This window comes from Psittacula echo, assembly GCF_963264785.1.
Source record: "Psittacula echo genome assembly, chromosome: 9".
Taxonomy (NCBI): domain Eukaryota; kingdom Metazoa; phylum Chordata; class Aves; order Psittaciformes; family Psittacidae; genus Psittacula; species Psittacula echo.
The window spans coordinates 14,263,384-14,280,722 of NC_137745.1; the positions used below are offsets into that span (position 1 = coordinate 14,263,384).

The window sequence follows — 17,339 nt, forward strand, 5'->3', positions numbered from 1 at the left end:
CAAAACACTTCAGTGGAGATGAACAAAACACAGCACTCCAATTTACTGATGAACGACCTCACTGCTGCAAAGCACATCCAGGGAGGCTGAGGGGAGAAGCAGCTCAGCAGCCAGCATCTTCCCACCACACTGATCAATTGCTTCTTAGTTATGCACATCCTTGTACCCCTGATATTATGTCCCTGCATCTTTGCCGAGACTGTTTACATTTATATAATAAACACACAAACCATAAAGCCTTCCAGTTCCCCCGTGTACCCGCAGCATGTCACAACCCATTAATAAATTCTAGATGGGAGAAATTAAAAGTGACATCTCTAGAAAAAAATGTTACCCTAATTTACCATCAAAGAGCAACTACAACAAAACCAAGCAGCTGAATCACAACTGCAGATGCCTTTAACCCTTCTGGAGCTGGATTGTTTGCCCAATGGTCCTCTATAGCACCATTTCTCCAGGAGGAGTGCCACAAGCACTTCACTCATCATAGAATCACAGAATGCCTTGGGTTGGAAGGGGCCCTAAAGCTCATCCAGTTCCAACTTCCTACCATGGGCAGGGACATCTTCCACTAGACCAGGTTGCTCCAAGCCCCATCCAACTTGGCCTTGAGCACTGCCAGGGATGGGACAGCCACACAATCATACTCAAAAGCAGGACAAATAAAAAGCACAGTCTCAATTTACATCTCAAAACCAGGTTCAGAGTAATGTACAAACTGGAAGTACATTTTGAGACAGACTTAGAACTGACCTAACCAATATATCCCAAACCTGTCCCATTTCTAGAGGTCAGAACAACAGGAAAAGGGGTGATATCCCACATCAGGTCAGCAAATCCAAGCCTGACCTTGCGGTTTAACTTCTAGGTTACATCTATAAACTACAGGAAACCAGTCATAAAAATATTACATTAAATTTACTCCCCGGCCAGGCTAAAATTTCAAGATAAGCAGTAAAATGAGAGCCCTCCTCCTGTTTGGAGAGGCAGGCAGCCCAGCGGGCTCACCCTGCTCACTAACCACAGCTCTGCAGCTACCCCTGTTGAAAACAAGCAATAAAAAAATAAGGAAAACCATAAAAGCCATAGAGCCAGGCAAAAGTTCTGTCTAGCCCAACACAGCACCCCTAAGGATGGCCATCAGGAAATGCCCAGAAGCGGAAGAAAAGGGCAAGTGATGCCACCAAGTACCTTCACCATGTGATGAACTGCAGGGCCATGATTCCCCAAACCCAAAGCTCTGCCAGGCAGCTGCTGCTGGGGAACACCCCTCCACATCTGTCTGACTGCCTGAGGACTCTGGTTACACACCTGGCTCTCAAAACATGTCATGAGGCAACAAACACGTACCACTGCCCTCCTATTGTAAATATAATATAATATATACAGTATTAATGATGTTAGAAAGCCTTTCCTTTTTACCTTCTCTTTCTGCCCGGTGCCTGCTGACCTTCCTTGGCTTATGGAAGCAGGCACAACAAAGTCCTCATTCCTACTTCCTTCCTACAAACGGCCAAGAGTCTTCATGCTCTTACCACATTACACACTCTGCCCTCATTTTCAGCTGAAGAGTTCTGGTCCACCTGACTGTGATTCCTGCAAGTCTGATGCTCATTTTTAATTTGCTTATCATTAATAATTCTGTAGCATCAGCAGACTTTGTCACCTTCCTATTCATCTTTTTTTCCAAATAATTTACTAGGAACTCCACTGAAATTCTTCTTCCTTTTGTTCTCCGTCTTTTAACCAGTCATTAATCCAGGAAACCACCATTCTGCATCCTTTAACAGCTTCTTTTCTTCAAGAACTTCAAAAAGAGACCTTTTCTGAAGCCTCTAAGACACTGAAGGGACTGTGCCAACAGATCACTGGCTCCTAGAAATACCTCCACTAGATTTCTGAAGTGTGACTCTTCAGAAAGCCATGCTGACTCCTCTCTATCTGCCTACAAGCCTGTCATCCTGCTCTTTACTAAAGCTTCACCCAACAAAGTCTGTTCTTAAATTCAGATTGCTGACCTGTTCTCTGGCACAGACACCAGTTTAAGAATCAGGTCACACCTCACTACTAGCCACTTGACAATTTTGTGTCTCAGTTTATTTAATATACTTGGATAAACATTACCTGGAAAGGCCTATAAGCGATAGATCCTTTTACAGATTTGTTCTGCACCATCTACTGACAATTCAGTTGGATAAGGTTCCTCAGGTTGGTAACACCAGCACTTCCCCAAAAATCTCTAGTCTAAGGTTTCCCATAACAAGTACCAAACTAAAAGAAGCCAGGTGGCCTTTGGCTGTTACCACATAGGGTTTTTTTCACCTCACCATCTATTCCCCTTCACATCCTGCAGCAGGCTTCTTTCTTGTGATTTTGGAGGTTTTGTTAGCTCTGTGTCTGTAGTAAATTGTCTCTCAGAATTTTACTTGGCCTGCCTTAATATGGTTTTACATTTTCACTGCCAAACTCCTCTCCAGTTTTCTCATTAAGATGTTACATGTACTTTGTAGAAAACCCTATTACCTTTCTCTGCTTTTTAACGTTGGCCTTTCTGTACCTCTTTAGACTTTTGGGAGGTCACAGTCGCGTAGAATTCCACAATAAACTTCTATTTTTGACCAAAATGCAAGGATGGATCCTCACTGAGCAGAACTCAAGGCCAGGTTGGACAGAGCTTTGGGTGGCATGGTTTAGTGTGAGGTGTCCCTGCCCGTGGCAGGGGGGTTGGAACTGGATGATCTTAAGGTCCTTTCCAACCCTAACTATTCTATGATTCTATTCTAACTCTCCATCACTGCTTTGGTTACCTTTTTAAAGAGCCTGATGACATCCTCGCTGATCTGTGACAGCCGAACGATGACATTGTTCATGAAGATGTCATTGAGGGTGGCATGATCTCTGCTCTCTCGCCGGGTCTGTGTCAGAACCAGGTACCAGCAGTTCACAGGGGAAAGGAGGTGCTGATCTTTCCTAGGGAATTGGGGAAAAAAATAAATCAAAAAGGTCAAGTGAACGAGTCAAAAAGGCACATCATCTTCAAATGAATGCTGACAGCATACTAACATCGCCTTCCTTCACTGCACACATCCCCTAGAACTCATTGCGCCCCCAAAGAAAAGCATGTGAGTTCCTCTGGGCTGCCTCCCATCCCCAGAAACCGTACACTATGGGCTCTCTACCAGCCCAGAGCCATGTCCTTGAGGCAGACACCACAGGGTCATTGGAACAGGTCTGGGTGCTGGCCCAGAGCTGCTGCCCAAGCAGGAATGTGATCGGGCAGACAGCCCGTACTCAGACTGCCTGCCCACCAGCTGACACAGTGGCACCTCCTCTTCAGTGCAAGGAAGGTGCTTAAATATCTCTCTGCCAACACTGAAGCTCCCAGGCTAAATATTACATACGAGGGTTTCAATGAGACCAAGGAATTTCCATTCTTTACCCCAGGATGTTCTCTCTCACACCTTCATCCTTATTTACCAGCCTCCCACAGCTGGTGGTAGCAGGACAGAGGCTTTCTGTGCAGGAGAGATGGATGCTCTAATGCTGACCCATGCACAGCCCTTTGCTTCACTCAACACGCATATATAACAAAATCATAGACTGGTTTGTGCTGGAAGGAACCTTAAAGCTCATCTAGTTCTAATGCTGCTGCCATGTGCAGGGACACCTTCCACTAGATCGGGCTGCTTAAAGTCACATCCAGCCTAGCCTTGAACACTGCTAAGGATGGGGTATATATGGATCTTCATATATAATCTGCCCTACACAGCTTGGTTTTTGTGCCCTAACTCAACTTTTGGAAGCACCCCATGCGCTCTCTGGTCTGCTGCTCCATACCTATGCTTTAAAAGGTCAGTCAGCAATATTACGGTAATACAGTGCAGATAATCCAGGCAACAGCTCTGAGGGACCTGAACACACGTCAGCCGGAGACAACAGGAGAGCTGGTCCCCTGCCCCAGCTGGGTAGGGATCTCATCTGTGGCCCTGCTCCAGTTTCCAGGAACCTCTCCCAGAGTTCCTTTCCGTGTTTCCCACAGGGAAGTCTGGTGGCACTTGAGCACACATACCTAATCTGACCTCAACTAAACCCTTCCCCAACTGGGTGCTGGAAGATGGTACAGAGGAGGAAACACCCCTGGCAACCCCTTCAAAGAACAGAACAGAATAGAATAGAATCAACTAGGTTGGAAAAGACCTTTAAGATCTTCAGTGCTTTCCAAGGGATTGCTTCTTTTTTCTACTTTGCACTATTAATACAGCTGTCACTTCCTTTTCAGGAGGGGCTCGCTTGCCACACAATCTGTTGTACTGCATTTAGTCCACTAAACAGTGCTGGGGAAAATGTTTTGCATCCAACGTTACCATGAAGTGTCTGTGCACAACATGAATACATTCATGGTTGCTGAATATTTACGATGCTCTTAACCCAACTCATGCTGCAGACAACAGAGATTGCTGTGAGCGGCAGCAGGCGTCAGGGCAGGCAACTTGAAGAGCCCCCAGGAGCCAGGCAACATCCTCAGAGCAACACCATCAGCACCCAGCTCCACTGAGTTAGACCCTGCAGAGGGGCATTCCGAGACCTTGACTCGTCTGGAAGCCAGCAGGGGTCAGAAAACCTCTCGAGGGAAATTTCAGCAAACATTTCACACTTGATTAGGACTTAACTCATTTTGACGTGTTCCATCTCAACACTGAGAGAAACCTGCACTGCTCCCCATGTGCTGTGTCTAGTACTGAAGGCAAACTAATCAAAACCAAATCAAAATCTCAATGAATGATACAATTGAAACAGAACATTTCACATCATCCAACTGAGACACTTTGAGATAAATCCTCTAAATGAGGCAGCCAAGTGATATGTTCCAAATGTTTCACCTACACCATTTTCTCTGGTTAAACCAACGCTTTCCTACAAGATGTGCTGATTCCAGAGATCTGACCCCTTCTGGCAGAGACCTCCCTTGCCACCATCCCTGAGTGCCAACAGCCATGCACAATGGATGTATTCCAGTCCCAGAGGCTTCTCCCTTCCCAGCACCTAACGACACGTGCAAGCTGCCTGGGAGCACCCACTGCTTCTCCCACTGGGGACACAGGTCTGTTGCACACCCGGGTTCAGCAGCCTGAGTGCACCGACAGCACTGGCAACGTGGCCATGATGGAGATGGGCCTCAGACCCCCTGTACTCAAACAAGAGTGTCCTTCCCAAGAAGGCCTGCAACCAGAAAGCCAGCCCATGCTTGCTACAGCTACAATGTGCAGCCAAAGCCTTCACACACATACTCCTCCTCAACCAAGATGTTCTCACCCATGGTACTGCGGCTGATGCAGCCCACTTCACTGCTGAAAAGTGGAAAGGAACTCCAGCAAATCTCTGTGTGCTCATATAGACAAAACAACCACATATAAAGCATGAATGAGTCTGCCAACCTTCTGGAACCTCCCTGAACAGCCCAGCAGCAGCACTGCAGCAATTACTGCTATTAAGGGCTGGGCCACAGCCTGCTGCACATGGCTACACAGGGACAAAGGAATCACTGAAGGTACTGTATTTCTTAAGAGTGCCAAAAGCCTCGTCAGAATAATGACATTCATGAGCAAGCTGGGGAAGCAGGGCAGACAAACCTGACAAAGGGCAGGTAGAAAGCAGTCCAGAAGAAAAACATATTCAGGGAGTCAACGCAGAGTGAGACTGTGAGGGCTCAGCACAAGTGAGCACTGAAATCAAGCTGACTCTATTAGCACTATCAATACCATCACAAACCATGAGCACTTGTGCCCAGGTAAAGGTCATGCACAACTGCATCCTCCCAGTATTGCAGGTACAATAAGCAATGGCAGGGCTGTAATAGTGCTCTCAGCTAATGGGAGAGGCACACACACACAGCCTGAGCCTTCATGGGCTCTGCCTCTGAACAACCCATACTGGGCAATTCGTCCCCCAGGACAGTTATCCCGGATACCATGGTACAGCAGCACCAGCCTGGCACCACACAGCTGACAGGCAACAGTCAGATGCAAAAAGAACAGACAGCATTGGAATGGCAATTCCTTTTCAGCAGACTCTCCGTAAGACAACAGTAAAGCTTTGCTCACTAGAGAGACCAAGTAAACAGATTAAATGGGATTTAGTAATATGGAATAAATAGGATTCAGTAATGTAACAGCAGAAATCGCTGCTCTTGCAGTGGAACCAGGAAAAAACAAATCCACAAGGGGTTAGAGAAGGAAAAAGACTGTGAAGAGCCAGGGGCTAGCAAGGCTAAGTGCATCAGACCGGCAAACCCCTCCATCTTCTGAGAAAGGAGGTAAACAGAGGCTGTAGTCTTTGGCATTGAATTGAATGACACTAGTTTCATCTTCAGCAAAGGGCATAATCCCAGTTGAGAGACTATTTCATGCACACTGCTGTCAGAAGATGACTGAGACAAAGAGGTAAAGGTGGGGAGCTTGAGCTGACGTGCAGGGACCAGCTCCTGTGCGAGCAACAAGACAGCCGCATTCACAGGAACCTTGAGGTCAAGGCACCAGCCACCCCACCTAGCAGCACAAGCTATGTACGTACCCTCACCACACAACACAGCCACCTCCAGACTTCAATCCTGCCTTCAGTTTCGGGTTGGTTTTTTGGGTCTTTTTTGTTCCTGCCATTCTCAAGTGTGCGGTTAAACTGAAAAGATGCCGCTTTTGAACACTTGCACATATTCACACATTTTCATCATCAGTTCGAGTTTCACACAATTCCAGCATCCAGTTCATGCTTCCTATTTCAAAGCTTTGTTCCAAAACATTTCCACTGTGGATGTGCCTCGCTTCAACACTGTACGGGTGTGTGCACAGAAAACATACGTACTTCATTTTTACATACTGAAATAAATGAGATTTCCAGAAACTGCCTCCAAGTCTGAGCCTGTGAACAGGTCTGTGCAACGGGAAGCACTCTAAGGATTAGACTACATAGAGAAACCAGGGTTTATAAAATGGGCCTACCATTACTTGCACCATCAAATCAGTGGCTGAATTCAATACTCTTTAAAAAAATATCAAGGGCCTTGACTCCTTCCTAGTCCTTCATTTCTGTTTTTATAGCATTGTATTTATTGTATTATACTCAAAAGAAGTGCACAGTAGGTCTAATTCAGGTCAGCAATGCTGTGCTGAAAGTCTTGGGAAAAGGCATTTCAAGTTCCTTTTGTGACCCTTCACAGTGAAAAGACAGATAAGGTCACCAATGGTATTTATCTTACTGCACTTTCAGAATGTGCAGCTACAAGCAAGCATTCATCTAGCGCTCGAGGCAGTTCCAGTACCACTGTGCCCTCGGGCACCGCCTGCTTACTTGAACTGGTGCTCTCTGGAGCTGCGTATCTTGGAGGAGAACCGCTCAGCCAGCTTCTCCAGGCTCCTGGAGTACTCCAGCTCGATCTCGGCCTTCCTGCGGAAGAACTCCTGCAGGTCCTGCAGCAGTTGCAGGCGCGACTCCGACTGCTGCTCCAGGCATTTGAACTGCTCCACCAGCTGAGTTCGGATTTCTGTACGGACACAAGAGAGGAGGAGAAGAAAATGCAACATCAGCAACAAGCACTGGCCAGGAGGGTTGTCCTTCCTGCCTCAGAGTGATCGCACAAGCTCTGCAAGCCTCGGGTTTAATTCAAGGCTTGATAAAGCGAACAGATTTCTTTCCAAGCGAGAGCTGAAGAGTGTCATTCACCAGTCTCCTATTCAAACCTTGTTCTTTGTCAAAATAAACCGCTGTGTAAGTACACAGAGACCAACCCTCAGAGCTTTTCAACTGCCTCTTCGAAACTAGAAAATGATACTTCAATTTATCTAGTACAACCTGAAGTCCTGTATTCTTTACAGATAAATACATCTTTTCTTGATAAATGAACATCTGAATACCTACCAAACAGCTGAGAATGACCTGAAGGAAGCTGGCACTGTAAATGCCAACAGAGGATGAGAGCAGAAACGAGACAGGAAAGAACACTATTTTGGTGGCACCAAAGCTTACTATTTCAACTAGCATCACCCCCAGCTCAGACAGCACGCAGGCCCCAGGTCACAGCCTTCCCTCTATCACTTTATGAGCTTACAACACACTAACAGTTAACTTCAAACCCAGTGCATCACCAAATAAGATGAAGCACATGCACACCACCATGCACACAAGAGTAACACAACCTGTGGTTACTGGAGAAGTTGCACATCAGGGCCCGCTGAATTGGGCAGCCCCAAGTTCTCTTTCCCAGTACATCTCAGGCTTGATGACCAGCCAAGGAGAGCAAGGACACAACAAGAGGAAGGAGGATGCCAGGCATTTGTGGGTGCTTGTTTAGCTCAAAGGCTTCTCCATACAGCTCAGGGTTTAGCCATGCAGAATAGCAGGCTCCAGGCTCCTGGAGTGCTGGGCACTGCCGGATCATCAGCACATCCTGCAAGAGGAGCAGAGCCCTCGCCTGCCTCCTGCATTGCAAAGGGGCACTTGGCCACCCACAAGGCTTACCAGGATCAGACTGCAAACATGAACTGTCACGGTCTGTGTGATAGCAGGACTCTGCCTGTACCAAGAAGAAAGTCCTAAAGTTGCTAGAGCTCTTTGGCAAGGGGGCTACACCTCACCCTTGGTTCCTTCTGCAAACTCAGCATAGTGAGATGACAAACAGTAACTTACCCACAAGAGCCACAGCAAACTAGAAGTGTCTGTACTGCCTGAGCACATGTGCCTGAAATCGCTGCACTGTAACTGGGAAGCTCAATGACCTAACCAAGACAATACAGTGGTGTCATTCCAGTGACTGAAATAATCTTCAGTATACATATACATACATATATATGCACGCAAGGCAGACTAGCCCTACCAGTTCCCTGCCAGCATCAAGCTGTCCCACAACTTTGCAAGCTCCTATCCAGTCATTTCTCCATATTGGATGCTGAATTAATAAATTATTAAGTAAGGATGATGCAAAGCACTGACTGAAATCACAAAAGATTTATGGGCAACTTCAAGCTCTTCAAATTTGTGAGATCCCATGTGGAGGAGGTTAAAATTGCCGTTATAGGAATGTGGCAAACAGCCACGTTTGGTACAGTGGGTATTTTCCAACATTCCCTCATATAACAACTTGCATGTGAGACTGAGCCACTTGCAGCCTGACAAGTGAACTCCAAAGAGCTGCAGGAACAAGGGCACCTGCAGCAATCTCATTACTGGGTAATTTAACAATGGCAGTAATGGGACCGGAGGCTGCAGGCTGCGTGAAGGTCACCTAAAAACCAAAAGCTCCTTGGAAATAACAAATGCTGAAATCTCCTAAGTTAATCAGTCACTTTATGTGGAATCCTCCATGGGCACTGCTTTTACAGCACTTCCTTTATGTTCTTGATACTTTATGAGAGGATAGCACAATTGTTCATAAAGATGCATCTGAGGCTCATAGACAGTCTTGGCAAGAGACTTGACACACTCCACTGAGCCACTAGCAAAGCTATTTCCCATTCCTTAATATGCCTGAAGAACTGCGTGACCATCCCTGCAGCCATGACTGGTGTCAGAGTATCCTGGTCTTTACTCTTGCATCAAAGTAAGTGGTATCCTATCCCTGTGGTATCCAGCACCATGCCAAAACAGAGCTGCACACCTCACACCCACAGACAATGCTGCTTCTCCATCCCCTCTTGTTCACATTTGTGCTCATAGGCAGAAAACAGATCCACTCCCCTCGCAATGGCGCTTTCTCTGGAGAGAGAGGAAGGATGCTTTAATGCCACACAGCACCATTTAGCCTGGGTTTGCTACAGAGATGCTACAGGAATGCCAGGAGGAGCTGAGTGAACCTCCAGAAAGCAGTCCTATACCACCACACCTGAAAGCTGGTCCAGTCCAGCTGTGGCTTTACAGAGAGATCAGGTGTACACAGCACTGCGGCTTCAATTCCATGGGGGAAGACTGCTCTTGAGGGACTGTGTGTGTGCAGGAGCAGCGATGCCTTATGGGATCAACAGGAGACGGCCACCTACGCAGCCATGGCTTGTGACAGCTCCCTCGCTTTCCACACGAGCATAGCCCGGGTGCGGGAGCAGCTGGTGCCGAGCTCGGCTTCCCGGGATACAGCATACATGCCACGTTACAGCGCTGCTCCACATGCACCCCTTTTGAAGGCACATCCCCCTTACACAGCTGCTGCAGTTAGCAATGGTGTTCACCAGGGCTGAGGATAGAAAAGAGAAACCGCCTTTGAACTGAGCCTTAGAAACCCACTGCTGTGTTCCTACAGGATACAAAGGTACCGGTTTCATAACAAAACCTTTTTAAAACGTTCACATTCCCCTGCCAACAAGAGTTTCCTTCCCACACAAGGTCAGTGGAAATTTCATTACATCCCATATGGATTTTACATTCCTACTCCTGCTGGTGCCAACACAGGACTTGCTTTACAGAACTCTGCTTTCCTGAGCAAGTTTGATATAGATTTTTATTTAAAGCCACAGAGATTTCATCTTTAGCTCACTCTTTTCATAGTGGATTACAACCTGAAGTGGTCTCCAGAACAGCTCTTAATAACCCTGACAATGTACAGAAATACAAGGAATTATCTGTAATGCTTATCCAATCTTTTCCATTTCCTATCTACTCCCATTTTTTTTCTGAATCTGAGCAACTGCTGCTTATCTGATCTTTGTATCTGCATGAGGATTTCTCCTTGACTCTTACAGGGTCATTCAAGGCAATTCAGACAGCAGCAACACATACAGAGACTCACTGAGGCTTTTGTAGCTTTCACCACCCCCTGCTCCGAATAACAGGAATGTGCAGTTTGTGCCCATCAGACCCACAGGCTCCACCACAAGCTCGGTGAGGGTCACCACACCAGTGAGCAGGCAGGACCCAGCTCCCTTTCCTTCATCATCCCATGCACGCTGGCTCACCCCAGAGTCCTGGCACCAAGAAGGACTCAACAGTGGCACATCAGTTCCACCAGCAGGCAAGGATGCTTCTGAGCATCCCAGCAAAGCACGTTTTGACCTCTGTCAACAGAGCTCCTTTGTTTTCTGCACTCCTGCAACGTGTTGTTTTCATACTTCAAGTTTCCTTGTGGAAGTTCTGCCAGGCCAGCACCATCTAAGCATGCAAAGGGCAGTCTCTCCAGACATGGAGAACCTGCTAGCCATGACCCTAAAGCCACTGGGCTTCGAGCAGTCTCACAAACAAATGGAGAGAGCCACCGACCCCAGGAGCTCTGGCTGCATGTTAAATGGAAAAGGTTTGCAGAAGAAAACAAAATTGAGGGCTGCTGGCACCAGTAATGCAAAAACAGAAGCACTAACACAGAAAACTACATTCTTCAGTGCTTCGAAGGTCTCTGAGTCAGCCACTCACAAACACGGCCCCCGACAGTGCCTGCATTGTCGCTCCCCTGCTTCCACCATTACTTTGCGCTGCATTTAAGAGGCGCTCTCCATTCAATTAAAATGAACTTGCTCCTAAGTGGCCTTTTCAGATAATCATGAAAAAGGGAAAGCAGGCAGGCAGAAAAGCCTTTTTCCACCCTTCACGCCTGCTGCCTAGGGAACAGCAGGAGCACTCGGAGGACATGCATTTTCTCCCGCCTGCACAGAGGAGCTGGAGACCAGCCCCACCGACAGAGCAGCCATCACTTGCTGTTTGATCCCAACACCCTCCATCCTTACCCTCTAACCTGGCCTCCTGCTCATGCAGCGGAGACAGAGAAAGTGGATCCCCAAGCAAACCCAATCCCCTCAGGCCTCTTACTAACATCCAGGGTGACACCCTAACGGGTGCCAGCCAACAATCCCGACCAAAACCCACACCGGCCTTACCAGTGCTGTTTGCAAGCAGTTTTCTGGCCAGCAGCATCAACGTGAGCTGCATCAGCCCTGTACACTATGGGGGATTAATAGGCTTTAATTATAACCTTCAATTGAGTGCCAATTATGTTTTCCATGTTAGACAACTAACTTTTCAGCGCCTGACCCCAAAACTTTAAAACTCTTGAAGTCAGAGCTAGAAAGCAGAGGAAGTTCACGGGAAGAGATGCTTCTGGAACCGGAGGGAGGGGAATCACCTCCAGGCACTCAACTGATGTACATCATGGAAACTGGCTTTTATAAATGAGCGGATGAGACAAGCCCAAAGCACAGGCAGTTGGGTACAGGAAAGTTCATGTTTCCTTGGGTCACAGTAAAGTCTACAAGGAAAGAGCTAAAGTGTTAAAACTCTGATGGGTGCCCACCATTACTCAAGGATTAACCCCTTCATTCCCACTCTTTGGCTGCAGGAATCTGTGGTCAGCTTCACCTTCCCAGTTGCACGCTTCCACATAATGGTTCCTATGAAACTGCAGCAATAGAACTGCTCCTACTCACAGCTGAAGAAACACATACAGAACTGGAATTCACATAATGGTGGCGGGTCCTTATTTACAATGAATAAACTGGCAAACTAAAAGGAAACGGGATACCTCAGAGGGCATCACTAACAAGTTATTCTGGGAAAGCTAAAGGTTTTGCAAAGAAATTACCCAGACTGGCTCAGCCCCTTTCCTGGTTCAACTAGTACATAAGGGGGGTTTTAATATCCCATGTTCAGAGCTGTCCTTGCTAGATTCAACTTAAGCTTCTTTCCATGAAGAGCAAACCTCACCAGGAAAACTCTCTAACTCTGGCTTCTGCACAGCACCATTAGGATGTGAACAGAAATGCTGCAGATCCACACAAGGAAAACAGCCACCTTGTAATCTGCGTTTCCTAACTTGGAATTTACAGGAACTTTTGGTAGAAACCATTAAACAGAAAACTACCAAACTGCTTTAGGAAGAACTGAAAAGATTTGACAGAAAGCAGAATATTAAATATAATTGTGTAGCTGGTCACGTTTCCAACAGCAGTTTGTCCAAAGTGCCCCCATGATTTACGTCACAATACAGGAAATCACAAACGGCACCAAGGGAGAAGAGAGTGAGCCATTCTGCAAACAAGGATGCTAAAAAACCCTGAGTCCCCTTGAACTCTGCTGGCCAGCTGGCTTCCAAGACTTGCTGCTTTCTTCCTCCCAGTTTGCTTGGTTCTCATTATAAGAAAGGAGTTTCCAGTGTGAGCAGTCCTGTTGTTTGAAATGCAGAATCAGAGGCTGCAAATGCAAGAAATATGATTTCCTCAGCTCTCCTGGAACACAACAGCAGGGATGTTGGAAAAAACAAAATTCCTTGGCAAACCAAGGACAGCAGCAATGCTCAAGATGGGCCGTGGGACTGCTAATCCAGCTGGGAGAGGGAACATCTGTAATCAGAAAATCTGGGGATTTGGCTTTGGTAAATATTTTTAAGTCAATTGGCCCGTATCACAGCCAATGGCTGCTCATTAACCCATGCGGGATGTCAGCAGCAATCAGACATCCCAAGCAGACTTGTTCCAGCAGCGGGGCCTGGCAGGGCGAGATGACAGCCACCACTGCCTCCAGGACCATGTTTAACATGGCCCAGCATAGAGCCCCAACGTCAACACAGACTGCCAAGATCTCAAATGAGGCACAAGTCCCTCATCAGTCAAAGTGCCCCAAGAATGCTCACATCCTTCTGAAAGCCAGGGAAAGGAGTGTGACAGGGAATGCAGAAGGAAAGCAAGTGTGACCATCATGCACAGGCTGAGTGGGGATAAAACCGCTGCAACCAGCCCTATTGTCAGCAGCCAAGTGGTACATGAGTGTTAGAGACAGCACAAAGATGAGAAAAACATTTCACATCCAGCCTTGGGCAGGACTGTAAATGAATGGCAACATTAACAAAACGCACAACACAAAACCCCACCCAGAAACTTGACAGAGCTATTCAAAAGCCAGCTCAGGCCAACACCTTGAACATAACACAGTGATGTTTATGGCCAGCGGCTGGGTAGGATGGCTGGGCAGCCAGTCCCCAATGGCTCTGCAAGCCTATGGTGGGGCAAGGGGCTTAGGCGTGGCATGTTTTGACATTATAGTCACTACAACCCAGCTACAACACTGAGCCTGTTTGAAATTCTCTGTGTGTAGTTTGCAGCAGAACAATGTGCTTCTGCAGCAAAAAGCTACGCAGAGGAAGCAATCCTTTCCACGTGGGTTTTGTAACGTCGGGAGCTGTTCCTCCTCCAATACAAGAAGACTTATCCAGGTATCATCTTCTATCAGGCATCAGCCTCTGCGGCGTCAGCACATGAAGGCAGTGTTTGATATCAACAGAGTAGGCTGTTGCACAAAGCAGCAGAAAGATCTCCATGGAAAGGTGTTTCTTGGTTGCTTTCTTAATGCAAGACTCGTCTCCAGCCCCAGACATCTGCAGCTCTCTGCACCAGTGGAAGACAGCAACACTGTGGCCAGTCCCACGTGCCCACCAGCTGCACTGAGCTCTGTTGCTCAGGGGTACTGCAGCAGAACAATGAGCACCCCAGGCTTACAGCACGCAGCGCATCACCAACAGCAGCTCACACAGGGTCCTGAGATGAGCTGATTCCCAGGGGCACTTATGTTGAACATCAGGAAACACGGACCTTCAGAAATGCTGGAGTTCTTATGATTACCACCACAGCAAGAGCAACTCTTGTACCTTGAGGGAGCTCTGCATTTGGGTTGGAAACTGATACTCATCAGTGTGCTGGTGAAAGAGTAAAGCGAAGGCAACTCCCCAGACCCCTTTAAGACTTCAGAAGTGTTGTTGGGGTTGATGTTAACATCTTGGCCAGCAGATCAGGGTAAGTCTCATTTCTAACTTTGCTAGGCTGTTCACTTCATCCGTTCTCCAGGGAGGACACTGCTGGCAGGCATGCACAGAGCCCGAGAACAATTACACACATCCAAATAGCATTCCTCTGACAACACTGATGATGCAGTGTTTTACAAAGAACAAAATTATTTGGGACAAACTGTGGCCAATTTGAGTGCTCACATTAGAATTAACATGCTTATGTGAAGAGGTCAAGATGAAGACAACACACTCAGCTAAAGTTCATTATTAACATGCCACTGCTTCAGCTGGTCGAACCCTCAGCTTTGCTGAAGGATATTTTCCATATGGTCTCATTTCTTACATAAAACAAACTCTAGATGAATGTCATTAGATAGTGCAACTCTACCAGTGCTATTCAGTATAATTATTCACTTATTCCTTGTGTTTTCATACAGTTCACATTCTCCTGGGCAGCAGAAGCTCTGAATTTCAACAAATACCATGTTGAAATCCTAGCCCCAGCTGAGACTGTGGCAAAACTCCCACCAGTTTCAATGGAGCTAGGATTTCATCCTTTGGCAGCAAATGGAACAAGTGAGACAATCTTGTTCTCTGGCAGTTATTTTGCAAGCTTCCTCTTCTTCCAGTAACCCCTGGCTCCAATACTTCTTATTTCAGTGCTGATAGGGGCCATGCTCCTCAACTGGCATCAACCACAGTGGAAACCAACACCAGCAGAAGTACATTGCTGATCCATGGTGTACTGCTACTCTAGAAATTACTTTCTTCATAAAAAACAAAGCACCTTAAGAATCAAAATGAGTCTGAGTGAAGCAATCGCAAGCAGAAGGTTCAATAGTTCACAGCTACGCTTACTTTTGCTTGTCCCATCTTAGGTCAAAGTGACACGAGATGAACAGTGGCACTTTTTGCTGCTGCACCTTCAACACAACGCTCACAGCCCAACACCACAGCCTTTTAACAACTCACACAGTTACTCTCATAGCAGAAACTAAAGACGCCCACTGCCAGAAGAGGCAAGACTGCGCGTGGGAGGCAGGACCAGCCCCTGGACTTATAAAGTTCACATACGGGCAACACATGGGAAAATCAGGATGGCCTTATTAAATATATCAAATTCTACATGGGCAAAAACCAATGAGAAACAGGCAGTGGAAAAATACAGTTAGTTAAGAGGTGCACAGCCTGAACTGAAACGCAAAAGACCACAGGAAAGCCTGAAGCTGTGGGGATGCACCGATGCTCCAGCCGGCAGAGCCATCAGCTGGGAGCCCCACACACCCCAGCCCCACCAGCTGCATCCCACAGCCAGGCCCCCTGCAAGCCAGCACCCTCCTCCTCAAGGAGATGCTGGTTTTGGCACGCTGCCCCCTCCACAGCCCCCAGAGCCAGGCTCCGGCTGCCCAGACAGGGACAGACAAAAGCAGAGGTTTCTCTAGCAACGGGATGGCTGGGATGAAAGCTTCCAGAGACCTCCTCCTCCAGCAGCACTGCATGCTCCCATGAGCTGGGAGAGCAGGACCAAGCCCTGCTGTCACTCGGCTCCAGCTCAGGGCCATCCACCACCCCTGCCTGGGGATGCTGAGTTATCTGCCCAGAACAGTGCTGTCGGCTAATCCTCCAAACGGGCAGCCTGGGACAGCCGCTGCTCCAACATATGTTTCACCCCACTGATTTGTGACAAGTGAGAAAATATGCTTGGCAACAAAAGCCATTATTTTTCTCACAACTGGGATTAGACCCAATAGTTTAGTGCAAATATAGCATGGTAAGTTGGACTCGGAGGAGAATCCAATTCTTCTACAAATACAGAATGCACTAAGGCCATTTGACATCCAATTTCTATTACTCCCAGCTTCAGCCTATTCATGTGCTGTCTTCACTAAAAGCTGAGCCCTCTTCACCACAGAATTACCTCTTATGTATTTTCTAGTGCTTTGTCATCCTGTTTTTCAACAATATGCACCATTTCCCTTGGGAGAAACACACTTCTAATGCACCACTAGCCTGGATTCATGATTAGAACACCAAGCAGGCTCTTGCACCAACCAAAGCCATTTGTTCCGGGCCCAGAGAGTGGCCAGAACACCCCGTGGCATGGTGCTCAGGAACCTGCACTCAAACTCCATGGACTGCTATGTGTGTTTGAAGATAGACACTCCTGTTCCCCAGCACCATCCTTCTCATCCGCCCGTCTCACCCCACTCCATGGCCAGCTCCACCAATGTGGTTCAGCAGCAGAGGGAATTGAGGGATGGTGCTGCCAGAGGAACATCCATCTTGTGACGGCTGAATCCAGGGCAAGGCTTCAGCAGGTCCCAACAGTGACACTGTTCAGCTTAAGCAGCCAAGAAGGGACAAGGACCATGGACTGGAGCACCTGCTTCTTCCTGCCACACAGAGCTCCAACCTGCCAGCCTGAGGGTGCCCTTGTGGTGATGAATACATAAAGCTTCAGGGAAGGCACAGAGCAAACAGCAAAGAAAACAAAGCAAGAAAACAGCTCAAAGCAAGCCTCCCCCCTTCTCTTACCTGTCACTGTTAACAACCCTGTCTAGGAAAAGACAAGAGATTTGGCTTTTCGCACAACAAA

The 17,339-nt window shown here is 47.3% G+C and overlaps 1 protein-coding gene across 2 annotated transcripts in view; it reads right to left on the bottom strand.

Moving 5' to 3' along the window:
- The window catches only part of SRGAP3 (SLIT-ROBO Rho GTPase activating protein 3), a gene marked incomplete at its 3' end in the record, with an annotated part of 111,354 nt that overhangs the window by 48,953 nt on the left and 45,062 nt on the right, over window positions 1–17,339 (bottom strand). For both annotated transcript variants that reach the window (XM_080625756.1, XM_080625755.1), the window contains exons 2-3: window positions 7,345–7,537; window positions 2,808–2,970 (exon numbers count right to left, since the gene is read on the bottom strand). In XM_080625756.1, the coding sequence (XP_080481882.1) occupies window positions 2,808–2,970; window positions 7,345–7,537 (356 nt within the window). The remainder of the gene's footprint in view (window positions 1–2,807; window positions 2,971–7,344; window positions 7,538–17,339) is intronic.